The sequence below is a fragment of the Hippichthys cyanospilos genome, chromosome 21, assembly GCF_059441005.1.
Source record: "Hippichthys cyanospilos isolate Australia breed blue-spotted pipefish chromosome 21, RoL_Hcya_1.0, whole genome shotgun sequence".
NCBI classification, from domain to species: Eukaryota; Metazoa; Chordata; class Actinopteri; order Syngnathiformes; family Syngnathidae; genus Hippichthys; species Hippichthys cyanospilos.
The window spans coordinates 1,298,571-1,316,340 of NC_142389.1; the positions used below are offsets into that span (position 1 = coordinate 1,298,571).

Genomic DNA, 17,770 nt, shown 5'->3' on the forward strand with positions numbered 1-17,770 from the left:
TGAGAGCGCTGATTTAGCAATTATTTGGCAGCATGTGATCAAAACTTGACTACATGAATGCTGAGTCGAGCTTTTACATGCTCTGGGAACTTTTAGCTCAGCAGGCAAACATGGGTGAACGCTGAGTGTTGCTCATTCTCTTCCGCGCGTGTTCGGAAGGTGGCAAACTTTGAAGCAACTTTTTGGGAGGCGCTCGCAACAACAAACGTAAAAAGCTACATTCGTGCGTGTGCGTGGTCAAATGCGCGATAGGTTATGTAATCTTGCAGGTTCTGCCCGACAACAGACCTACGTGAGTTCAAACTTGCAGGAAAAAGTCTCATCTGCCGCACTCGCGATCCCACCGGAGCCACGACAACAACAACAACAAAAAAGTGCGCGTGCCCCAACAAAACCAACGCGCGAAAATAATGGGAAAACACGCAAAGTGGCTTCACCTGAGACACGAGCGGGATCAGCGTCTGCTCCACCGAGCGAGTTTTGATTTCCAGGCCGGAGTCCAAGTTGCCGCACGGAGGCGGAGGCGGAGGCGTCGGCGGCGGCGGCGGCGAAGCCATGCCCGCCGAGCAGCGCCTGCCTCCCTCCCTCTCTCCCGAGTGTCGGCTTCGGGACGGAACTCGCTTGGGCGCTTGAGCCGCGCCACGCGGTGCTGCTGCGGCGCTTTCGCGTGAAATGCAACCTGCGCGGAAGTTGACGAGCTGGGGCGAGCGAGAGTGAGTGCGGACTGCAGCACGCCGACCGAACGCCGCTGTGGGCAAGCGCGTGCACGAGCGCGCGCGCACACATACACGCACGCAACGCTGCTGCTTGGGAGTGTGCGCAGCCTTGTACAGCGTGACCACAATCTTCTTATTTTACGCCATTTCTGCTCCACCGCGACATGTTTTTTTGATTTTCGCATGATTTGTTGAAGGTTTTAACCCTTGAGCACTACTTTGACCACTTTTGGTTCATTATCTTCCACAACGTTCTTGCAGGGTTTTCGCCAAGAGGTGGCACACGCCTGCTGGTGTGATAACAAAGTGGTCGTGCCGTTTTGAACTTTGACATGTTGCATCTGGGTGAAATTTCAGCTTCCCGGTGTCAGCGCTTCCCTTAGATGTGAGAGGCCTTTGATGTAAAGCAGTTTTAAAAATAGCTTGTTTCACGTTAGATTTTCAAACAGACATGAAACCTCTCTCATTACTTTAGAAAGCTCAAAGCGTAGAGGGGAAAAAAAAAACAAAAAATATATTTCCCAATATTAAGTTCAATGATTTTTTTTTCAATGTTGCAAAAGTCATGTCACCTTTTTTATTTTGATTTTTTAAAATTCCATCTAACGACCTCATAGCAAAAAGCAAAGACACAGCGCACTTTGAACGTAAATGGAAATAACCCCCGCCACAGCAAAAAGCCAAATGAGGCCTGCAGAGCTCTTCCTCGAAATGTACATACCCCACGCATGAGCAGAACGTTTTGGGCAGCGGGACGTCCTGAGCCTATTCTGTGTTCCGTTTGCACCGCTATGTTACAGTGGGCCGCTATTTATTTATTTAGAAGCCTGCGGCTAGACTCCTTGTTTACATATCACACACGCGCGCGCACATACGCGCAGTGTCGTCAGGGCATGCGATGTGTCGTGCCGCAACCGCTAACGAGATAATATCTGCGTGTTTTCTCTGGTGTTAATCGGCCCTCGGGTTCCCTTGTGTGAGAGTCGCTGTGATGATAACGAGCTCATTGTGCCCACCGTTCTGTTGGTGCCCGTTCCCCCCGCGACCGCTATGTTCGCGCTCCATCGCTTTGGAGAGCCGCACGCAGATAAGAAAAGCGGATAGGCCGCTGTGCGCAGCCGGGGAATAGTTCACTTATCAGCTAAACATTTCACAGCCGTGCTGCTGCATGTTTCGGGCAATGGATCGCCGTTGTTTATAAAACTGATAATGAAAGTGTCTTGAGGGCCTAAAACGCTGTCCAAATGAATAACGTTTTTTTTTTTTTTAACCCAGGAAAGATGAATCATACTTGCGTTCTTGCGGACATGTGGGCATTCTGAGGCTACAAGATGCGACTCAACGAATCACTAAAATAAGTCTGTTTTTGTCCGCGAGACCCTGGCGAACAAGCTTGGCTTTTGCCATGTGAAGTGTAATTGCGCATTCACAGCACCAGGTGGTGCAGTGGCACTCGTTGGCAAAGTCTGATTCATCTATTTATTTATACGTATGATTTCAGTTCATTTGATCAACAAAATGTTTGTTTAAACTATATATATTTTATACACAGTATATAGACCTATACTGTAAATCATTTAAATGAGTGGTGTTTTGGTATTGCTACTGATATTTCAAAATAGAAAACTTTCTAAGTATGACGAGATACGAGATTTTCACAGCTCATGTTGAAGTGTCATTATCACCCATTTCTTAGAAATGTTAGCATTTTGGGCTCTATAATGCCGTCGTCATGCAAATGAATGTGAAAGTGTTCTGGAGCAGTCTGAATATGGAGATTGAAATTGAGCCTTTTTTCAAAATCTTCCTCTGTGAGTAATGTTAGCATTTTAAAACCCTGAATTGCTGTCGTCATGATTTCCACCAGCAAAAAAGAAAAAGGTGCAGTCGACTGGAATAATCAGATTGAAAATTGGGATTAAAAAAACAAAACAAAACTGGATGTTGCCGTGGCAACGCTAACCTTTGCATCCCTTGCTTTATTAACACCGGCACGCAAGTGCTTGTTTCATCTCCTCCGTTAGCATATTTGTGTCTGATATCTTGGCTCCGGGATAACCCGGAGCGGGAAAAGAAACACTTTGAGGCTTACCTGGTCTTGACAGGCACCTGCACTCAGGCATCTGAACTCAACACAGAGCCAGGGGGTCAAACTCGGGTTAGTTTGTTGGCTAATCCTGACAGGAAAAAATAGCGTGTAAGTCCTGAATCAATAACAATAATAAAAATTTAAAAAAAAATACATTACTATGCAGCGGAAACTGGATTGGAGTCCAACGCTAATGAGGAGCGAGTCATTTGTTTGCCAAGTGGTCGCCACCTCAGGCACAAACGGGCTCATTTAAACCCAAACACCAAAATAACACGCTCTCCGTTTCCGCTGTTATATCAGCAGCAGCATACTGATGATTGCGTTCAGCTGCCTGGCTTGTGCTGCCTAATAGCAAACATCAGACATGAGGGAGAGATGTTGACTTCTCGAGCAAAACGAACCCGGAGAAATCAATAAAGTTGAGCGATAATTGAGTTCATGGGAAACGGGAAACTCCGAAGATTGCTAACGAATAGCAGCAGCAAAACGCACGGGCATATATTCTTTATCCTCTGCAAAATATATTACGGTGGGTTACTGGAGCATTTTTGATCCGCACCACTGAAAACGATGACGAATGCTGAAAAATGAATAAAGTTGAGCGATAATTGAGTTCATGGGAAACGGGAAACTCCGAAGATTGCTAACGAATAGCAGCAGCAAAACGCACGGGCATATATTCTTTATCCTCTGCAAAATATATTACGGTGGGTTACTGGAGCATTTTTGATCCGCACCACTGAAAACGATGACGAATGCTGAAAAATGACAATCATTAGGCCTTTGAATATTATGCCTTGATATTTGTATTCCAGTTTTACTTTTTGGTCCCTCTGGGTCCTAAAAATAATCATTGCCTTCACCTACACGTAGCAAAACAAATCAAGAAAAATATTGATCGAGACGGCATTGATCCGGCTTTATCAATGAAAGTCATTATTCTTCAACCATCAGTCAGTGGTTGACAGTAAACAAAATCCTTCGCCTTCGCCTCCACTCGCCAGCAATCGCTCTTCACATTTCTGGCATGTTGTCATTCCTCATCGCCAGTTACAAAAGTGTCACCTCAACACTTGAATCCCAAACTGAAAAGGCCTTGGGGCTTTTTAACTAACAAGCACAGTGGCTCAGCTGCGACAAATGATTCAACAGGGTCAACATTGGGAGAGGTTTACATCATGTCAGCAATGTGTCAAAACGGGCTTTGTTAGCGTGTCTGGGAACGGAGTCGCTGCTTCCAATCAATGTGAAATGTGTTACATTTTGTTTGCTCCGTTTTGACAAAACAGTGACAAATGCAGAAAATGCAATGTGTTGAAGAGCAGGGATTGTTTTAGGAAACATCTAGCATATCCTATTACTGTATACCTGTAAACAATTTTTGCCAGTAATATGCGGCATTTTGACTATAGTAAATTGGAAGTTTTGTGTATTTTGCCATCTAGCGGCCGTACTTACAATGTGCACTTCAGTTTACTGATTTATTATTTTTTGCTTTTTAGGCCAATAATTCTATTACGTACAAAAAATGTAAAATAAGAAATACTACAAAATACTACACATACTATAATAAACGACCATAAGACATTATCACAAACTATTAACTATAAAATTGTAACAAAAAAATTGGGGGTATTTTACTGTCATACTACCGTCCATTTTATGTTAAATTGTTTATTTGTTGAGAGCAATACTATAGTTTTTGCTTTTCTATCATTAGTTGTTTTTAAGAGGAACCTTTCCGTTGCTGCTCGTGTTTCGGCACGTCTGCCTTCAAATGTGACGCCTCCGCCTTTCGTCATCCGTCAACAAGATGGCGGCGCTCAGGCTCGAAACATGCCATGTCGCCTGCTCGGCCAACAGGACCCCAAATGTTGTGTCTTGGGGCCGCGGCGGGACGATCGCGTTCGGGACATGTCACTCCGTAGCCCTCTACGACCCCCAGGTACGAATTCAATTTATTCGACTCACAATTTTCGCAGCTAACTAACAATCCCCGAGCTAAAATTGCACCTTTGGGGCTTTCTACAACAGGAAAGAAGAGTTTTGTCAATGCTAAATGGCCACACGGCGAGAGTCAACGCGGTCCAATGGGTCCATAAAGACGATGGCGGTGAGTTTAGTCAAATTAAATATAAAAAATCAGGATGTCGTTTGATTGACGGTGTGATACCGCTGCCTTCCATCTAGGGGGCAATGTCGGGTCGTTATTGTTGAGATACCGTTATAGAGCCATTAAACTAAAATTAAATTCGAGGAAACGTAGAGACATTTTTCAATCGGCAATTTTACGCAGCAACGAAATGATCCCAGCCCACATTAAAGTTGGAAAACAATTCAAAGTATTTTCTCCCGTGTGTTTCTTCGAATATACTAATCCTTCAGTTGGGTTTTTCTAAACCGCAGGTCCCGAGACCCACCTGGTCTCAGGAGGTTCGGACAGCCGCCTCCTGCTCTGGGCCGCTGAGAACGGCAAGGTAAACCTCCACCAAGGAACAGGATTGCATTCTTTTGTGCCCTACTTTTTTATAAAAAAAAAAATTCTGTTTTCTGTCATTTCTGTTTCTGTGCAGTTTGTACAACGGGTGGAGTGTAAAGGCCACACGGGTGCAGTTTGCGCCGTTGACGCTCTCTACGTTGACACCGGTATCCTTGTGGCCTCTGCGGCAGCAGACTCCAGCGTCAGGCTGTGGTGCTGCGGTGACACCAAAGAAGGTGCAAATTATGTGTAGCCCCAGTTAAGACCTTCTAGCTCTTTATCTGATATTTTTTTTCCCACAGCCCCCTTAAAGGGGCCCTCCCGTTATATTTAAATACTTTACACGATGAAATATGTGCACATAAATAATGACTGGCTAACCAGGAAGTAAAGCAGAATCCGCACCTCAGTGTTGAGGACCGTTTTCCAGTGTTTCAATTCCTTGGGGTTGTTTGCAGTTTTTGCTTACGAATCTCAACATGCGCGGCAATGTTAGCACAGTAGTAGCGCGGCACGCTCCCTTAAAGGTTTGATTACATTTTACAAGGAAGGATAAAAACAGCCTGCGGTGATTGCAAAGTCGATATGCATGTACACGCAACATAAAATCAGTGGATGCTTATCCATTTATCCTCCTATTTCCAGTGAAGAATCAAGAAGAGAACCAGTAAAAAGAGAATCAATGGAATCTTATCAATTCCCATTCCTATTCCAGCACAATGTAAACAGTCTTCTGAATATATATCAGCTTGCAAAACATCCAATCTTTGTACCTCAAAACGCTGGAGCCAACCACGCTCAGACTGGAGCAACATTTCCAAGACACATTAAGAATGGAAAGAAAAGCGCATTGAATTTGTGCATCTTTTTTCTTAATGAATGAATGTAAACTATCTGAAACCTTTTTCTATGGCTGAAAGATAGTAAACAGCCTTCCGAATGATATTTAAATAGTCATATATTCCGTATAAATCATTAGATGGAAAATGCATTTTGTTTTGACTTGGCGTGCCGTCATGCAAAATATGAACATTTGTTTGGCTTTTCCCGCCCGCCAAAGCGTAAGTAACAAATGTTATTTTTGTTTGTTTTCTGCAGCCGAGTGCTTCGGCTCGCTAACATTTGGCGGCGGCTTCGTGATGGACGTCTCCCTGGCCCTGCTGCCAGGCACCAACGGTACGCTGTGTACAACTTGTGCTCATTATTTCCCCTGCTTGTCATACATACAGTATGCGGCGTCTGTCTCCCCTCGCAGTTCCCATTTTGGCCTGCGGGGGCGACGACTCTCGGGTCCATCTGTACGTGCGCTCCCCGGAGAAGGTGAGCGCACGTTTGCTTTGGGGACGTAAGTCAAGTTTGACGTGTAAAAGTTGCTCGGCAGAAACTGCGCAAAGTCCTGACGCTGCAGGGACACGAGGACTGGGTCCGTGCCGTGGCCTGGACATCCGTAGGTGAGTTTTCTGAATAGAAAATGCAAATAAAAGATTCGGGACCATTTCGGCGCTCGTTATAACAATTACAATGGCGGTTTAAGCTGTAACTAGCAGAGGAGCAATTTAAGTCTGGCTTGACAAATTTACTGAACAAGCCGCGGTAGAAATCAAAGATAAACGATTTTGGTCGGGGACCTTCCTTGTAACTAATCTAAAGGCGTGCATTTTGACAGCCTTAAAGATTTACTGCCTAAAGGGGCCGTGCCAGATATTGAAATAAATCCATTTTTCAATCTACTTTTGGCTGCCTGTCCCAAACACAGCCACAAAGCGCCACATCAAGTCCGACCTGCAGTTTTGCTGCCTAAAGGGGCAGATCAGGAATCCGTTCTGGCCGCGGCCCAAAACAAACCCTCATCAAGTTTAATGGCGCCGTGTCACGCATTGACAAACAATAAAGACCTCCTCCTCCTCAACTGCCATCTCGCCGCCTTTTTCGCAGGCGGCCAAGCGTCACTTTTGGCCCCCGTCGCCGTTCATCACCGCGCCGAACGAGGCCAGCGGTCGGCCCAGCGAACATCGCTAGCGTGTTTGTTTTGTTTACCGCTCGCCGTCGGCTATTTATTACCCCGCTCAAGTGTCACGCCGCGTCACATACTCACACTGGCAAGGTGTGCCTCTACGTTTAGCGCTTGAGACTCTGATGTGGTGGCCACTTCCATTAGCGCCATTACTATTTCAACCACACGATTTTTTCAATGAAACATGAATACAAAGGAAAAAAAAACGGAATAATTAGGCTGAAATGCGGATGTGCAATCACTCATCCACCGGAAAATTGACAATATCTTGCTTTGTGTTCCAAATAATGTGCTCTTAATTTGAAAACAAATCCAAACTGTTCTTGTTGTGGCATTAAAAAGTAGAGCTAGATTGACTGTTTCCTACAGAAAAGCCCCTTCACATCTCACTTACTCCCAGAAGTGTCTTGGCGTCCTGCCCGGGGGGACACATTTTAGAAATACAGTACTGGACTGAATCATATCACTCTTATCTCAATCAGTACCAGCTTGACAGCAAAATGAAAATATTTATATAGATACCTCGTATTGAATGTCTTGGCCGCAAAAAAAAAAAAAAAAATGTATACAAACGTTTTTGGGAGTGAGTGAGTGAGTGCGAATGTGAGGGAGTGACTACAGCATATTCTTCATGCTCACGTGCGGTCCACGTTTTTGTGCGCGCGCAGGTGGCGAGCTGCTGCTGGCCAGCTGCTCGCAGGACTGTCTCATTCGAGTGTGGCGGCTCGGCGCCAAGTCCGGGAGCGCCGCCCGGGCCGAGGACGAGCGGGACGCCGCCGTCATCAAAATGAAAGAGGACGTTTTTGGAGTGGGGGAGCGAGAGGAGGAGCGAGGCGAGCGATGTTTGATGCTAATGAAGTAGCTCCCGGCCCTGAACTCCATCGCGTTTCTATGTTTTGCCTCTTTAGTTTTTGCCGTGGCCCTGGAAACGGTTTTGGCGGGACATGAGAACTGGGTCTATGGCATACACTGGCAACCTCCTTTTTACAGAGGTAAGGAACTATGTTGGAGTGAGTGGCACGAGCTCCATAAGGTTAGGGCTGCGAACGAGCAAGCTTTAAACAAGCTAAAACTTTAGAAAATGAACGCGAGCGACACAATTGAGCAATAAATGGCCTTGTGTTCCAATTCCCTTGCTCTTAATTTGAAATGAAACACGTAGTGACGCGTCTGTATGGACCCGTGCAGACGGCGAGCGGCAGGAGCCTCTCGTTCTGCTTTCCGCCTCCATGGATAAGACCATGATCCTCTGGACCCCTGAGCGGGCCTCGGGAGTCTGGACGGAGCAGGTGAGCGTGCGCTAATAACGCGCGTACCCCAGTCCTGGCTTCGGAGCCGAGCATTCAGCTCTCCTCCCAGTTACTTTCTCTCTTTCCCCACCTGTCTATTTCTTCCTCTCTTTCCAATCCTTTTGTCGCCGCCTCCTCCCGTATGCGCTCCGTCTCATCCCCCCCGCCCCCCGCCCCGACATCTGCCGCCGTGCCGTTACGAGGCTAAATTTAACATAAGCTTGGACAACAAAGAAAGCAAAGAAGGAAGGCGCTCTCCCGGCCATCTGCACCCCGCAGCTTTAGCTTTTGATTTTCTTTATTTTTGCGCGACTTCAATTTGTTCCCTCGCGTTAACGTCACGCGCTCCGCATTCTCCGCTTGCGTACGCAAAACGCGGCGCCGTTTAGCTTTTTGACATAGAGATCAAGAGTAGGTTGGATTATGGCGGGGGTGGGATGGGCGTACAACCCCAAGGGACAGGCTTTGCTTTTGCCTTGGGAAGTGTAATTGCACATCCGTGGCAGCAGGTGGCGTGTACGTTGTTGGATGGAATGAAAATTCTACTTTAGTTGGAATTTTGACTTTAAATAGAGAATAATAAACATGTCAATAAAATCATGAGAAAATTCTGAAGTGAGAATTCTGTTTCAGTGTGGATACAACATCGAGGAAGGTGATTGGCTAACGCCTGCATGTCTCATAACCAATCGTATTTCCGCGCAATTTAATAGTGTAAAGTAGCGATTTCTTGGATCACATTTTACTCTCTTGCGCTAACAGCTAAAACTTTTAGCGTCGTTGCGTCATCCAAGAGATGATTGGAAGGCGCCCGCTCGTCCCTTGACCAATCACGTTCGCACACCATCAATCTCAAAAGAAGCCGCCGGGCGATTAGCACCCGAAGCGCCGCACAAAGCGAGGAAAAAAAAAATCATTATGTGGGCGTTTGAAGTTCAGTCAGGTGTGAGCCATCTTTACGCCTCCTTTTATATATCGGCGTCAAACGAACGAACGAACGCACGCGCGCGCTCCTCCGACGCTTTGAAGCGACTGGTGCCTCGTCTACACAAGAAGCTTAACCTCGCACGCGCTAGCATCAAAGGCGCGCTGGCGAATTGAACTTGGAATTAGCATTTTGTCTCTTTTACGAATAAAAGGCCCGGGCTCTTCTTCCTGGGTGTCCGCCCCCCCCCGCCCCGTCTCGCTCGGAGGCAAACCGGAGATTGAGATGCCTGGCGTCGGCGTTAGCGAGGCGAGCTAATGAAACGCGGCGCTAATTAACGCGTCGGACTGACCGCGGCGTGAACGAGCAACGCCTGGTGGGAGGTCTTGTTCTGTGTGTGGGGGTGTTTTCAATTTCAAGTCAGACAAGGATAGCTAAGTCTTGCTAGCTCAACGTTAGCTAACATTAGTTAAGTACAAAAGTGATAAATACCAATCATCCATGCAGGATACCGGCCCTCGAGGACCGGAGTCCGACGCCATAGGTTTAGATCGGTGCCAAAATGAAGAGTTTCCAAGAATTATGATTCGTTAAATGTTCAACTTTTTCAAAATCTAGTCGCAACCAAAAACCTTCACGTGAAAACTGTCAGCTTTTGAGAAAATTTGGGGCTTTTATGTCAATGTGGATATACTTTGTTTTCTGGTTATGGTGACACCGTTTGTCCGTTTTTATTTTTTGAAGGAAATCTCTTTTGTCCACCAGGTGCGTGTCGGGGAGGTGGGCGGCAACACGCTGGGCTTCTACGGCTGCCAGATGAGTCCGGACGCTGGCATGATTTTGGCTCACGCCTTCCACGGCGCGCTTCACCTTTGGAGCAAGGACGCCGTCTCGGTATACCAACTCCTAACGAGCCCCCCCCCCCCGCCAGATGGTTTAAAATAATTACCGGCTATCTAAACAGGATTATTCTCATCAAAATACTGCAACAATTTAAACATTCTAGGCATATTTTACAACTATATTATTTATTTATAATTTTTACGAGATGTATTCATTTTTGCTAGTTGTTTTTGTAATTTTTAAAATACTATTTTTACTTACTTTGAGATTACTTTTTACTTGCTTTAATATTTACCATTTATTTTCATACTCTCAACCAGTAGTTTAAAGTGCTTTTCTGTTTTGTTTTTTAACTAAATCATCTCTTCGGAACATCCCTAGATGCAAATAGTTTTCTCCTACTACAGATCCAATATTTCTAGTACTTTGTTCCAAGGGTCTTCAAACTTTTTCCTGAGGGCCGCATACATAAGTTTTTTTTTCTTTCTTTTTAATAAAAATTTGGAGAAATCAATGAAGAATGCAGTCAAACGTACGAATTGAAGATGTGACATTTGCAAGCGCAATTTTTTCAGGGCGAGTGGAGGCCCGACGCGGTGCTGTCGGGCCACTTCGACGCGGTCCAGGACCTGAGCTGGGACCCCGAGGGCCAGTTTGTGCTCAGCGTGAGCGCGGACCAGACGGCCCGACTCTTCACGCCGTGGCGGCGCGAGCCGGGCTGCGAGCGCCCCACCTGGCACGAGATCGCGCGCCCGCAAATTCACGGTTACGACATGCAGTGCGTGGCCTCGCTGGGCCGCTTCCGCTTCGTTTCCGGCGCCGACGAGAAGGTCCTGCGCGTGTTCCAGGCGCCGCGCAATTTTGTGGACAACCTAGCCAACATCTCCGGGACGTCCAGGGACGAGCTGCTGGCGTCCGACGTGAGGATCTCGGCGGAAAGCCTGGCGTGTGGCACCGGGCCGGATTTGACTCTGTCCCCCTTGTCAGGACTGGGCCGGGCTGCCCGAAGGAGCCAGCACACCTGCCTTGGGATTGTCCAACAAGGCTGTTTTTCAAGGTCTGCGCAATGCTCGCGGGGTCCCAACTATGGCCCGGGGGCCATTTGTGGCCCTCTGATCAATTTCATGCGGCCCGCAGCAGATCCTACTCATAAAATCTCCTAATAGGTCGATTTTAGACGCTGTAGAACTTTTTTTCTTTTGTTTTTTATGTGGCCCCCTGAATACTTTTGGACGCGTCCGGTCTAAACATCGTGACAGGCGATCCCGTGGTATCAAGCAAATCCGGAGAAGAGAAATTCAGCAGCGTCTCCGACCAATACCAGGAGTCCTACTTCCAGCCCATCAACATGACCGGTGAGCTAACTCTACTTCCTGTACTGCTAGTCACACTAAAACCACAAATAGGATTCTCACACTTACGCATGCAAAAACAAAGGCCTGAACTAATGCACGTGCGGCCGTTTCTAGAACCTCCACCGGAAGATCATCTGCTGCAGAACACACTTTGGCCCGAGGTCCAAAAACTGTGAGTATTCTTTGGGATTGAATGAGTAAACGAGGTACAACCCCATTCGTTCAATTGCTATTTTAGACCTTCCTCAAGCCTAACGAAAACTAATGGAGAAAAAAATTATATATATGTAAAATACACCTATTTGGAAGTGAGTATTAAAAGTTTTGACTCCTTTAAAACTAAATAAATAACATAAAAATAGGTCTTTGGGAGTGAATGAGTTAAACGTCATCCATCTCGCGCATCACATTTGGCAAAGCCCTTGATTGGACCGCAAGCTCGGGAGAGAAAAAACAAAAGCAGCTTAGCGTTCTCCGGGGCGACATAAAAATGAGCGATGACTTTTGCGCTTTTTAAAGGTTTCCGATGGCGCGAGATGGAATAGTTTGTTTTGCTCCCAGCCCCGCCCGGGGCTTAATTGCATGTGAAAATGATGCTCTTGCCTCCTTTTCATCATCCCGCTTCCTACGCGCATGCACTCGCAGTCCATCGGCTCCTATTGTTAATTCCGTAAACGTGACGTACGGCGAGGCGGCGCGCGCCGTTTAGCTAAACGGCGGCGTGACAAATTGCGCCCGGCCAGGTACGGCCACGGCTTCGAGATCTTCTGCCTGGCGTCCGACCGCGGCGGGACCGTGCTGGCCTCGGCGTGCAAGGTACGTTACGCCGCTAGAACGGTGTGAGGTCAACGCAAAGAACTGGGAGTCGCGAGGGCCCCGTTTTTGTTTTTTGGCGGGCAGGCGTCCAAGGCGGAGCACGCCTCGGTGCTGCTGTGGAGCGCCAGCACGTGGCGCCAGCTGCAGGCGCTGCCGTGCCACGCCCTCACCGTCACGCAGATGGCCTTCTCGCCCGACGGCGCCATGCTGCTGCTAGTCTCCAGAGATCGCACCTGGTCTCTCTGGCGCCGACGGCAGGCTGCCCCAGGTAACGCGCTATCGCTACGAGCGTATTTTCCGCACTATGAGGCGCGCCCAAAAGCGCCTTGAATTTTCTAAATTATACACATTTTCCAAGTATTTTTTTTAACAAATTTTGCTTGAAGACATTAACAAATAAGTTATATTTTTTATGTTAATTTTGATGCTCCAAAACAAATACCTGATAGGTTTCAACTTCAACTTAAAAAAATCAAAAACACGAGTATGACTGACCTTTCAGTGTTGAGCTCGAGGATATGTCACTTGTGGGTTTCCTTGCTCGGCCCCAACGATTGGCCCAAGATGTAAAAAAAAAAACAACAACAAAAATAACCTTTAGAATACAGCAGACATTTGTTATCGCTTCAATATATACACACATTTTAATGCAGTCACAAACTAGCTGAAACTTTTCAAACTTCTATTTACCCGCTTTAGGAGTTTAGTCCTCGTGATCTGCCTTCATTTTTCATTCAGCAGAAAAAAATATCAGAAATGAAGTTTGTAAGTGCAGATATTATTTTTGTAATGTTCACAGATAGCAACTTGCGGCAGTTTGTAAATGGAATGCATTCAAATGTTAAAAGTTGCCGCGATGCAGAAAAAAGAAGCCATCGTGGCACATTAGCAAATTAGCATGTAACCAGTTATCTTCAAAAATACTCGTCAATAACTGAAAACAAATCTCCTATTAGCGACTGTAGCAAGTTATAATCAAAGCAAATGTCTCCGAAAATACTCATCAAAGGCACGCTACATCTTTGTTAGCATAAAGAGTTTGAGTTTAGCACAATTTAGCGCATCGCAACTGACCTCAAAGGTGCTCCAAGTTTCTAATCCCAAAATGGCTACCGAACGTCAGTCGTCTTTTTCTTCTTTTTCAATTATTGGTAGATAACAAGTAACTTTAAGATGCACACCGTCCCCTACTGTACAAATGTGTGTCGCACCCCGCCTTTACTCAACTTTTTAACTCATTGACGGCTTTAGACGTCAAAGATCCATTTTTACTAGACTGGCAGTACATTAATTCAATTTTAACTGCGGGTGTATCAAATTAATACTTTTAGTTGATTGTAGTAGTTAGTTTAGTTATTATTATTGTTATTATCAGAGCCCCAGTACGATTTGTACGCGCGTACCACGAAGGACACGGCGGTGCACAGCCGCATCATCTGGTCATGTGACTGGAGTCCCGACGGCACATACTTTGCGACATCCAGTCGCGACAAGAAGGTTTGCCGCGCGACACATCGCGCCCCCGTCGCGCACGCCGGCTATTTTGCGCGTACGGCAGGTGCTGGTGTGGGGACCTTGCGCAAAAGACTGTCCCGCTCCGGGTGAGCTCAAGCCGCGCTCCTCCGTCCTGGATGTGGCCGATTCCGCCACGGCCGTCGCCTTTTGCCCTGGCCTCCGCTCGGAAAACAGGTACGCAACGCACAGCGCCCCCGGGTGGCCGAGGCACGCGCACCAGGAGCAGCGCGACCTCCGTCGACGCGCAGCAAAAATATCAAAAACTTAAGGACCGCAAAGAGAAAGTTGACCTTTTCCTTCATCTCGGTCAGTTACCTGCTAGCCGTGGGACTGGAGCGCGGCCGGATAATGGTGTACGGTTGGAGACCCCACGGAGATCCCGCCGGGGGCCGGGACTGGATCGCATACGTGGAAACGGACCCTTCGTATCCTTCCGCCGGACGCCAATCCGCCTGAGAATCTTTCCGTGGTCGTTTCCCTTGACTCCGCGTCGCGCCGCAGACAAAGTCACACCCTGGCCGTCAAAAGGTTGCGCTGGAGGCCTCGGCCGGGCCGGGCCGGGGTCCCGGGGGAGGGCGCCCGCCTGCAGCTGGCCAGCGCCGGCGCCGACCACGCCGTCAAGATATTCGACGTCCGCGCCGACGCTCTTTAAAAGCTGCTTTTTTTTTGTATTTATGCTGACCAATAAAGATGTTTTATGTAATTGGCGTAGTGGCTTTATGTCCATCCGTGAATTGAATGAACGACACTTATTTTTGGAAAATGAAAGGAACATTTATTGATGGAATTTTGGCACTTTTGGTCCTCCGTAGTTAGGCAAGCACCAGAAATGAAAACTGAGTTCAATATGAGGCTCATTTTGAAAATGTTTCATTAGTAAAATTAAATAAACAAACATCCAATTTACCTTCCCATGGAAATTGCGGCGCAATTCTCTTGCAAGTCTCTCAGGAAAATTTGTTCCAACTTAATGTCATTAGGGGACTGGTCCATCCAAGCGGAGTGGCATATTAATGCTTGGATGCCCTTGAAGGCTCCTCCAGGAAACATCCCTGGAACGCCGGGTGCAGGGGGGGGATTAAAAAAAAAAAAAAAAAAACAGGACTCCGTTTGTCACTTTCAGTCTCACTTTATTCAACGATGATGTGAAACGCAAAAAAGGCTGTCCAGAACATTCAGACGAAAAAAGAAGAATGTCACTTTTGAACTCCCGTTCACGATTACCCCCCCCCCCCCCCCCCCCCCCCCGCCCGCCCATTACGGAATAACAACCAATGTCTCCGAGAGAAAAAGAAAACAATGAACAAAAACTAACGTTCAGGTGTTCCAAAATGTGATACTTATTATTTTATACAACGATTCCATATCTATACCTCGTCTGTACATAACATTGTTACAGATACTGTAAATAAAGGTTTACAAAATAAAATCATTTGAAAAAAAAAGAAAAGCAAAACGACGACTTCCAAACAATCCTGGTGGCATATTTTGTGAAAGAAATGTAAAAATGGTAAAGATCTTTTACGTATATCTTTTTTTTAATATATATATATATATATATATGTATTTTGTATATTTATATAAATATCTATATACTGCAGTTGACTCTGTCTGGTAACAGAAAAGAAGTTATTGCCCCTCTTGAACATGTTGCATCCAAACGAAAGTTTTGGTTACGGTTTGCGTCACGTTTATGGATAATAATCATAACTTTATTGTTAAAGGAAATCAGTGACAAAACCTTTGCAGACGCTTCGATTTTTGGAGAAGTCCGCATTGAGAAGAAGAAAAGAGAAAGTTTATTCTATGGAAATGTTTGATTTTTCTTTCAGTTAAAAAAGAATCAAGAATTTGGATTGTGAGCGCTTCTTAAAGAATTTTGAGAAAAAACATTTCTTTTGGTCCAGTGGGGTGTTTGGACACCCCAGTTCTTTTTTTTTAAACATGCTTGTAATGTTCATATTGGGCATATTTACTTTTACATATATTCAAATAGGGTTAAATTTGCTTGTTGAACATCATAATTTCACTAATAAAATCGGAATTGAGTAATATTACCACTTGTGCTTTTAATTTTTTTTCATCAAATTTTTAAATAATGGTATTTGGAATTTTTTTTTATATTCATTCAAAACATCTTACCATTTTTAATCCACAATTTACACTTTTTATTTAGTAATATTCCGATGGTTTTTTTCCTTATCCTATAAGAACATGTACTGTATTTATTACTGGTATTTTATTTTTATTTAAAAACCAACAACTTTATTGCTATTACAACTGGATTTTTTTTCCCTTTTCAATGCGGCTGCGTTAACACTCTTATAGTTCATTTGAAACAGAAAAGGATATTTAAAAAAAAAAACGCAAACTGATGGAGCATTTGTAGTCATGGTTGAGAAAAACAAAACAAGATTTAAATAAATTAAAAGAAAAAACAAGTGCGAAGAATAGTTGACTTGAGTCGGCTCACCTGTTCGGACGAGCCCACAAAGATTTTTTTTCTTTTTTTGAAGTTACCGGGAACGTCACGAGGACGAGCAGCTGTGTGAAGTCTACATTTGAGTTCATGCCGTCTTGAGGAAAAAAACCCCAACAATTATTCATAAAAAACAAAAGAAAGAAAGCAAAGCATCCGGTCCGAGGACACCTGTGCTCAAGGTATCTGCAAATTGGACACAATCACGTAGAATCTTCACAGAATAGAAAAGTTCCGCTTGCTTTTTGTTCCGTTTTCGTTGGTGGGACCGGAAGCGGCCACTCGTAGGCCGGCCTCCGAAAAGGGGGCGGAGCCACCCCCAAACTCGGCGGAATCCGCCGCCCGTTCCTTTTTTTTTCCGAGGCAGAACTGGAATCCGGGTCCCGCTCGCTAAAGGACGCCCGCCGTCCCCGACGTGCGTGTAAATTGGTGTGCGCGCGCGCGCGCGCCATGACGACGGTGAGTGTAGACGACAGGCACGGCGCTCAGACGGACGACTTGTACAAAAACAAACGGAAAACTAAAAACCAAGACACCGATGGTGAAAAACCCCAAATTTTGCCAGATCCCTCCAGAGCAACGGAGGCCAGAGGAGTGTGCTTTGACGCCTCGGCGGGGGAAAAACAGGAATCAAGGATCAATATGATCGCGGATGATAGCGCTGGAAATTCCCACTGGCCTTGAAGTGTCGTGTAATTGGAGCTGGACAGCTCGGAAAACGTACGGTATCGGACGCGGCGTCGTACGACTGCCGTTTTTTTTTTTGCTTGCGAATTTTTGTGAATTTTGAAACTCACTCAACAATTTGTACGACGAATGTGTCGCGGCATGAAAAATGTCTTTGCAAGTGCAAATTTGTAGACGCTACTTGTATTATATCGAAATGTCACAAAATTTGTCGGATGATAATTCGTACGTTACTTTCAAAATTGATTTCCGTAATTATTATGAATTTGCTGTATAGCAAGTACAAATTTGTCAGATTACGACATTCATTGTTTAAAGTATTAAAATTGAGAGTAAAGCTGTCATTTTGCAAGTATAATTTTGCCTTCTTACGTATTCAACGTAGGATTGTATGATGCGCATCTTTTTTGCTCGCGATTTCCGTAAATTGTGAAAAAATTCGTTGTCTTTACAAGCGTAAATTTGTCGACAGTTTGTCAAACATCATTTGTATTACTACAATAACATCGAAATATTGCGAGTATAAATTTGTCCGACGATAAGCCATAGTTTACGTTACG

General features: G+C 45.6%; 2 protein-coding genes and 1 long non-coding RNA gene across 8 annotated transcripts in view; 2 read left to right on the forward strand and 1 right to left on the reverse strand.

Annotated features, from left to right (window-relative positions):
• ctnnal1 (catenin (cadherin-associated protein), alpha-like 1) overlaps positions 1-13,563 on the reverse strand; it is a 32,931-nt gene extending 19,368 nt beyond the window's left edge. For 2 of the 5 annotated variants that reach the window (XM_088404502.1, XM_088404501.1), the window contains exon 1: positions 438-776. In XM_088404502.1, coding sequence (XP_088260628.1) covers positions 438-557 — 120 coding nt within the window. In that variant the 5' untranslated portion in view covers positions 558-776. Of the gene's footprint in view, positions 1-437; positions 777-1,437; positions 1,490-2,808; positions 2,894-13,024; positions 13,112-13,219 lie in introns of those variants that run through there. The other 3 variants (XM_088404504.1, XM_088404505.1, XM_088404503.1) reach the window with 3 other exon arrangements.
• elp2 (elongator acetyltransferase complex subunit 2) lies at positions 355-14,747 on the forward strand. 2 transcript variants are annotated; one of them, XM_088404500.1, is made up of 22 exons: positions 358-713; positions 4,529-4,753; positions 4,843-4,921; positions 5,215-5,285; positions 5,382-5,523; positions 6,386-6,463; positions 6,543-6,607; positions 6,669-6,738; positions 7,970-8,134; positions 8,210-8,293; positions 8,490-8,590; positions 10,281-10,409; positions 10,934-11,278; positions 11,346-11,415; positions 11,618-11,713; positions 11,828-11,885; positions 12,457-12,529; positions 12,614-12,797; positions 13,905-14,026; positions 14,088-14,218; positions 14,356-14,469; positions 14,546-14,747. In XM_088404500.1, exons 2-22 carry the CDS (start codon positions 4,622-4,624, stop codon positions 14,694-14,696), a joined length of 2,460 nt encoding a protein of 819 aa, XP_088260626.1. In that variant the 5' UTR covers positions 358-713; positions 4,529-4,621; the 3' UTR covers positions 14,697-14,747. The 2 variants fall into 2 exon arrangements, with proteins under 2 accessions (XP_088260624.1, XP_088260626.1); XM_088404498.1 differs by having other exon boundaries at positions 355-713; positions 5,215-5,523.
• Positions 14,748-16,578: 1,831 nt separating this feature from the next.
• Positions 16,579-17,554, forward strand: LOC148406044 (uncharacterized). The gene is made up of 2 exons (XR_015863962.1): positions 16,579-16,982; positions 17,089-17,554. It is a non-coding gene; the product is annotated as an uncharacterized LOC148406044 (long non-coding RNA).
• Positions 17,555-17,770: the final 216 nt, after the last annotated feature.